A 7,523-nucleotide genomic window follows, 5' to 3' on the forward strand; every position below is an offset into this window, starting at 1 on the left:
ATACATATAAGATTATTTACGTCTAATTTTTATTCGCAGCTTCAGCATCTATTATCAATATTTAACTGAAGCTTTAGAATACATTCAAAAATGTACAAATATTTATTTACAAATTAATTTGACGCACGAGACGAGAAAAGTACGATTTGCAGTCAAACTCCAAATCGAAAGCCTAGGATATTATTTAGTTCAACTATGAAAAGTAGATTGTTTCATGTGCACATGAACTCGCTTCCAGCGAAGAGTGTACGTTGTTTCAATTCTTTGCAACGACAATTCGGATGCTGGGCACCGTATTTCAGTTTGACGAAGAGTGAAAGGACATCCATCGGATCAACTGCATCGAGAAGTATTTACAATTCCGTCTCGAATTAGTAAGTAACATTTTCAGAAATTAAATCCGGGATATCCCAACTGTTTGTCGCACGTGAATATACAAAAGCATCTCGTTGTGCGTCGCAAAATGTGAAATTTCCTGCTCTTCGATAAGCTCATTCTAAAACAACCTATTTTATATTTTACAGATAATATTTAATATCGCAGCTTTTGCACAGCGCACTTTGGCTAGTTTTTCGTCTCGGGCGTCGAATTATACTTAACAGAAATTAAATTAGGTCACAATTGTAAAATTGTTAAAGGTAGTATGAGGCTCTTGGCACTGAGCTATCGTTATCAACGAAATAGGCCGATTTATTATCCTCTCTTTTAATTTCACCGGTAGATCCATCCATGTGCACCCCATCGCCTGGAAAGTAAAGTTTTGATGAAAAAAAAAACAACTCAATTGAACAGATCAATTAAAATCGATCGAGCCTTACCCGTTTTGAAGATTCTCGTCGCATTGGGAACGCCCATGATGCAGGGCACACCGTAATCTCGCGCCGTCGCGGCGCCGTGACTGAAGAGGCTGCCCCGCTCCGTGATAATTCCTCCGATCATGGGGAAGTACTGACTCCAGCCGGCGTCGATGTACGGCACGACGAGTATGTCCCAGGGCTGCAAGCGTCCCTGCAGCTCGTCGTCGAATCTCTCGGCGACGAAGACTCGATTGCACACGACGCCGGCGCACACGGGCACTCCCCGAGTCGCGTAGTCGGCCGCGTACACCTCGTCACCGAGCTGGTCGTCGTCGTCGTTGGTCCCGATGACCCGAGGCACGCCGCGATTCACCGGCCGATACCTCGCCTCGTCCAGCCGGGGCCAGAGTTCGCGTCTGCGCAGGGCCTTCTTGATCAGTCCGGGCGAGCAGGGCGCGTCCACCAGTTGCGCCACCTCCCATCGCGTCAGGTAGTAGATGAGTTTCTCGTCGGGCAATTTGCCCTCGTTCACGAGCTCGATGGCTTTCTGCGCGTACAGGCCTCGGACTTTGTTCACGGCTTTGCTGAGCAGGCACCTCGCCCACTCACGCATCACGAGGCTGTGCCGAGCCGCCGGCAGCAGCCTGGCGATACGTTTGCGAGTCTTGCGACTTATCGGCGACGCGATTTTCTTGACCAGCTCCTGCACGTCTGACTGGTCGAATGCCCCTATAACTTCATGGCGGTTCTTATATTCCACGTAAAGTTGGGTAGGCGGTATCGATTCTATTATCGATTTTCGGATCTCCATTAATTCGCCTTTGGGATTTTTGAGCCACGGATGTAGGTACTGCAGGCGAATAGGAAATTTTCACAATTACTCGATTCTAATATGGCCGAAACGAAAAATCGTGCATGTTCTTACCTGAAGCAACTTGTAAATTCGTTCCGGCTTCGTTACATGAGGCTCCGATTCCAATTCAAACTCGTTAGGGCCAAGATTTTCGTAATGGTCGGTAAAATGCCCCATTTCCGAGAACGCGTAGTCGCCCCCGTATTTTCGTAACCACTGGTCAATTTCCGAAACATCCGCGTCCTCTAATTTTGGTCGGCTTATCTTGCGTTGGTGATCCATGAAAAGATATCCGTTGCGGATTTCCGCGTTCATTTCGAGCACGAGCCTGGGCACCTTTTGACTGATGCTGTACTTGTTGGTCAGCAGGTGCGACATGTCCGCGAAGTTCTGGGCCGTGAACTCCGCCGCGTCGCCCCTCAGAAGCGACATAATTTCCAATTGTCGCGAGACGCAGGCCCGCGAGATGTAGCCGTAACGCCGCGAGGCTAACCTAAGCACGACCAAATGCTTTTCCAGTTCGACCGTCATTTTGGCGCCTTTCAGGCCCGACTGGCCCGAATTGTGTTCATCTACTACACTTTTCATCTCCAGGACCTTTCTTTTGCATCTCTTATCGACTTTCCGTTTCGCGTACTCTTTCTTGCCGAGCACGAGCTTTTTAAATTTCATGCGACGGATGGAGCGATCGAATCTGCTGAAGCGATCGTGGACGCGATCGACGAAGCCGAGGCGATGATCGTCGCCGACGTCATTCCGCTTTCTCCAAGCCTCGTGTATTTCCCGATCGTAGATCGGACGCCCGAACAGGCCGAAATCTCTGAGAACCATGTCTTCGTGTCTCGTTTTCTCGCAGTTGCGCATCGCGAGCTTGAGAAGGAGAGAAAGAAAAAACAATAGTTAAAAATTGGGAATTTCGTAATTAGCCGCTCGAATATTAGCCGCTTACATGATGATAATTGAAAGCGACTCTCATGTTGGCGATGAATATCGGACTCTGCCTGTCGGGTTTTTCGTCGTCGTCGTCTTCATCGTCATCTTCGTCGTCGTCGTCGTCGAGGGCAAAAGTCGAGGGATCGAGATTGTCGAGGATGGTGGTGCAGGTGAGCGGCGTCACGACCCGCGGGAACAGCTCGTCGGCCTGCGCGAAGGTCAGCGTGTCGGCTTGGCCGGTGAAGCCCGAGCCGAGCTCGTGGGTGAGCTCGTAATCCGTCCAGGCGCTGTCGCGCGCCGCCGGACGGCACTGCAGCACGTAAAACTTGTCGCCCGGCAATCCGGTCCAGGCCCACTCGAGGTCGCGCGCCGAGTCGTACACCTTGTCGATCTCCCGGCCGATCGCGGCTAGTCTCAACGCGACCGGCTCGGTAATCGACAACTTTTCGCGTTGCTCCTGCTCGACGCAGTGCTGCTTGCCGCAGTGATCGACTCTCATGTCCTTGTCGCCGATCCAGGCGCTGATTATCTTCAACTCGCCGCGATCGTCGTTGGAGCGACGCACGACGAATCGGTCGCCCTCGACGTGGCCCTCGCTCACCCCGACGCCCACGCCGTAGCTGGCCAGGACGTGGATCTCGCGCGGGTCGCCTGTGAGGGGGTGCCTGGTGTGCACCAGGCCCGCGGCGTGGCTCTCGACCATGCGCTGGACCAGCACCGCCACGGGACTCTTGAGGGGCAGGCCGCTGCGATGCCGATGCTCGACGCTCTCGCGCTTGAACGCCGAGGCCCAGATCTTGATCACGCCCGAGACCACTTTAGGAAAGCCGATGTACGAGTCGTACTTGCCCTGCGCCAGCGTCTCCTCCGGGTCCGCGAAGTACGGGCTGGATCGCACGGCCCACAATCGATTGAACATTGGATCGCGCGACGCTTCGTCCAATTTCTCGCCTATCATGCGTTCCACGTCCGGCGGCAATCTGGACTTCTTGAAGCGCTCGTCGATTCTGAACGAAAAAAAAAAAAAAAAAAAAAAAAAATTATGAACCNGAATCGATCTCGTAATAACGATTCGCGCGCGCGAACGTACTTTGCCAAACACGCGGCTATGTCGGGCGCCACATTCTTTCTCTGCCAATCTATCGGCTCCTGGCCGACGCGCGGCGGCGCCCGAGTCTTGTAGCACTTGATCAAATCGTCGATGGCGGCCGCAAGGGCCCGATTGTGCTCCAGAAAGGCCTCGAAGGCGAGGGTCGTCACGCAGAAGCCCGAGGGCACCTCGAACTCGAGCGTGGCGAAGGAGGGCGCGGTGTGCGGGCCGATCGTTTTCTGGGCCGGCGCGCTCGTCCACAACGCCACCTTGTCCCGCAGATCGCCGAGCGCGGCGACTTTCAGTCCGCACAAGCTCGCGTCTCTGGTGAACGGATTCGCGAGGTCCAGCACCAGCGCCAGGCTCTTCTTTGTCTCTTCCTCGTTCTCCGCCGCAGGTACGGGCTTCTTCGCGACTGGCGGTGGAACGATGGGCGGCGGTAATTTGCTTAGTTCTATTAGATCGTTGAGAGTGGTTGATTCGAGCAATCCCAGCGAGCACTTTGAGTCGTTCAGATGAATTTCGCAGTCCCAATACGTCGTACGATAATACTTGGGATACGATCCGAATGTGCTTCTCTTCGTGGTTGTAAGCAACTTGACTTCCAATACATCAATTTGGGAAATTTTAATACCGCGTCTGAGTCTTTCAGCTGAATAAAAAAAAAGATGTATATTTGGTTAAAATCGGATTCAAAAGTTACTCACGATTGGTATTCGGTAACGAACATTTTAATGGTATTACAAAACCATAGAAGTCTTTTGCATCTCTTTCGTTCCTGTGTATATATCCTAAGATACTTCTGAAAATCCAAATTGAATCGATATTCGTTTATTGATTTTGAATTAATATCCCGACGATGAAAAAATGAAACGTCGTCGACTTACGCTGGCAGCTTCTCTGGCACGACGTAACGGCAAAAACTACTATGAGACTCTTCGGCGACCCTCAAAGTCAGTTTCCCTTGTTTTGGATCGATTATTTCGGGGCCAAGGACCAGTTGACGCATTCCTCTGAGTTCGAACGTCCTGTCCGGTAAACTTTCGGGCGTGATCCTACCCCACATCAATCCCCACTGATCGATTCGGCCTTTCGACATACGCGGATCCCACGCGTCTTCACTGCCCACAAAAGGTTCCGAGCAAGCGGTGAACCTGTAAATTTTTCCCGATGAAAAAAAAAAAGGTCGATCGCAAAAGATTCGAGCAAAATCGAACTGATCGCTCCGAACTCACTGGATCACGAATCGCACGTGCTCGAGCTCGTCTACGCGAACCGTCTCAGCGTTGTACGCCGCACGGTTGCCTCTTTTCAAGAGACCATTGAAACGTATTCGAACCCTTTTGTCCGCCTCGGTGACCTCGAAACTCAATCCCCGCGCGGACCAGGCGTCTTGGGTCTGTAGGATCGGAGCGAACGGTCCGTCATCCAATTCGTAAGTTTTCGTTCCGTCGTCGAAGCTCACGAACATTGTCATTTGCGAGTAGCTATTCATAATACGTGTGTATTTCACGTAAAAGTAATCGCCGACGCGCTCCGGATTCGCCGCGTAGTAACAGAAGGTTTTCGCCTCCTGCGGGGAAAGATTTTTTTTTTTCAAATTTTTAAAATTATGTAGCTCGAATGATGATTCGTTTTCGCAGAGGCGCGATGTTATATTCTTACGCAATCTCCATTGTAACCGTCGATGGTCGGTTTATCGCTCATGGTCAATTCAATGGTCAATCTCGACAGGGACTTTGATTTTTGGACTGCCACGGAACTGATACGGCTGGCTACCCTGCATCGAACGAATTAAAAATTTATCATATTAGCATAAGGCGCGATTATTCAGAATGAAAATATTACCGATGCGAGCCAAAATCCGCGTATCGTTCAAAGTAATCTTGGCTGAATTGAAATTTTATTTGCTTTATGGGTTAATTAATAAAAAAAAAGTACTTGTATTATTACCTCGGGGGTATGGATGTCGACTACCGGTGAACGTTGAAGTGACACTGACGGAGCAGGCAAGATTTGAACTAATAAATCGTTACATTTGATCGGTACGATGTTTGTCAACACACACATTTGTACGAGTTTCGGGTAGTGGTACAACTTTGTTATGAAATGCCTCGTACTAAAGACGATAGACACATCTCCTCGCCAATTTGACGCTTGACTGTGTCAATTAAACATTATTATTATTTAAATTGTAATATATAAAAATTTTCCTCGAGCGTTTGATCGACTTTATGATATGTGCCATACTGCTTGAGTTGAGTCGCTGTACAAGTAATAGCTACACGAGATTGTTTACGAAAAATGAATTTGTAAACATTTGAAAGCGTCGGAACGAAGCAGCTTCGAAACTCGGATGTTTTTTGCCAACAGCAACATTTCAATATTGGTCAAGATAGAATTTTCACAACGTAGCTACAACTACCAATTTTTCCTTAATTTTTCAATGCCATTTTGCTAGATCTAGATGAAATTCATAACCCAAGTTGTAAAATTTATGATACGAATGAATCCCTGCCGCAATCGTACCGATGTCTTCTGCTCTGCATACTGCAAGAGCTTTTTCGGTAGGAGCGAGCTTTTTTGCCTCAAAATCTAAATATAAATATTTAGCCTCGGGCGCGGGCGTCAACGCGACCTTATCAGCGAATTCACACATACGTAGATAAACATAGACGCGGGAGGAAAACGAACGGTTAACCAATCCACGCGAACAATGTGGACACCTCGACGCAAGTTCAACGCTCTCTCGGGAGTCGCATCGCGCGCGTATACATTATATTATACAAAGCTCCATGGAACGCGGGTAAATCGCCGCAGCGAGTACGAAGGGAAAATAGCATGTCTCCGCTCTCTGTGCAGAGGCCTATAACGACTCTCTCTCTCTCTCTCTCTCGGGCAGCGCATATTACCCACACACACACACACAAAGGCTACCGTAGAATCGGTATATGGGAAGTGCAGTGCGCGGCGTGCCGGTCACTCGAGCGTCGCGAGCTTAAATAACAAGGTCATCGCCGCCGCCGCCGCGGCTGCGGTCTGTGCGTAATGCACTTCCTCTCAGCTGATTCCGAGGCTTATAATAGCGTGCTTCTCTCTCAGTCCGCCTGTATATAGTACTAGTCGAATCGTTTACGTGTTTCCCCTTTTTTATACATCGGCTTATCACGCGTTTGTGTATACAAGACTTTTTGATTCCGTTGCCGCGTCTCTTCTTCTTCTTCTTTTCGCTCTGTCCTGTGCGCAGCAGCTGATGGAGCTCGCGATGCACCTACATTCAAGTACAGTATGTGTGTGTGTGTGTGTGTGTGTGTGTACAGGTACAGCTGCTCCGTATACAAAGGTACTCTACCTGTATACCTATATTCATAAACTCTCGCTCGAGTCACGAGTCGTGTGCGCCCAGAGTAGGTATATATATACACAGCACACATACTTTTTATACCGTTATAAGGCTGCAGCGAGAGATGCCAAGCGATCCGTTCCGTGAGTCGAGGGACGATCGCGAAGTAGTAAGCCGATCTCCGTAAAGACGCTGTGCGGTATCAGCTGTGCGCGCATTATTATATAGCGACTGTACTGTACGATATCGCGTGGCGTAATCGCGCGCGACGCCCTCGCGTGGCTCTCGATCTAATGCACGTATCTATGCATGCATGTATGTACGAAAATTACGCCGATACATGTGTATGTATGTGTGTACGTGATCGGCGAAAGCTACCCCGCGCGCACGTGATACAGTAACGGAGCTATATTACATATTCGCGGTGGACTCGGGCACGACGGAAAATCGGGTCCGATCTCTCGGATGCGTATCGAATCTGCATACACGCCTCTCTCTCTTTAGAGT

General features: G+C 49.6%; 1 protein-coding gene across 3 annotated transcripts; it reads right to left on the reverse strand.

Annotated features, from left to right (window-relative positions):
• Window positions 1-4: 4 nt before the first annotated feature.
• Window positions 5-5,764, reverse strand: LOC106652933. Of its 3 annotated transcripts, XM_014372116.2 has the most exons (11): window positions 5,627-5,764; window positions 5,522-5,563; window positions 5,339-5,453; window positions 4,909-5,246; window positions 4,561-4,827; window positions 4,381-4,475; window positions 3,674-4,325; window positions 2,600-3,590; window positions 1,723-2,520; window positions 819-1,647; window positions 5-745 (listed from the first exon to the last, which is right to left on the reverse strand). In XM_014372116.2, exons 3-11 carry the CDS (start codon window positions 5,378-5,380, stop codon window positions 633-635), a joined length of 4,125 nt encoding a protein of 1,374 aa, XP_014227602.1. In that variant the 5' UTR covers window positions 5,381-5,453; window positions 5,522-5,563; window positions 5,627-5,764; the 3' UTR covers window positions 5-632. The 3 variants fall into 3 exon arrangements, with proteins under 3 accessions (XP_014227602.1, XP_014227601.1, XP_014227603.1); XM_014372115.2 differs by lacking the exon at window positions 5,522-5,563; XM_014372117.2 differs by having other exon boundaries at window positions 4,402-4,475; window positions 5,522-5,764.
• Between the last annotated feature and the right edge of the window lie 1,759 nt (window positions 5,765-7,523).

This window comes from Trichogramma pretiosum, unplaced genomic scaffold, assembly GCF_000599845.2.
Source record: "Trichogramma pretiosum strain Unisexual culture from Peru unplaced genomic scaffold, Tpre_2.0 scaffold58, whole genome shotgun sequence".
Classification (NCBI taxonomy): Eukaryota; Metazoa; Arthropoda; class Insecta; order Hymenoptera; family Trichogrammatidae; genus Trichogramma; species Trichogramma pretiosum.

Bases quoted from the DNA above. Each gene is read 5' to 3' on its own strand.
- LOC106652933 (XM_014372115.2), bottom strand. From the start codon at position 5,380: ATGAGCGATAAACCGACCATCGACGGTTACAATGGAGATTGC. The intron at 4,828-4,908 runs GTGAGTTCGGAG...AAAAATTTACAG, and splicing joins CACGTGCGATTCGTGATCCA to GTTCACCGCTTGCTCGGAAC. The intron at 746-818 runs GTAAGGCTCGAT...TTTACTTTCCAG, and splicing joins GACGAGAATCTTCAAAACGG to GCGATGGGGTGCACATGGAT.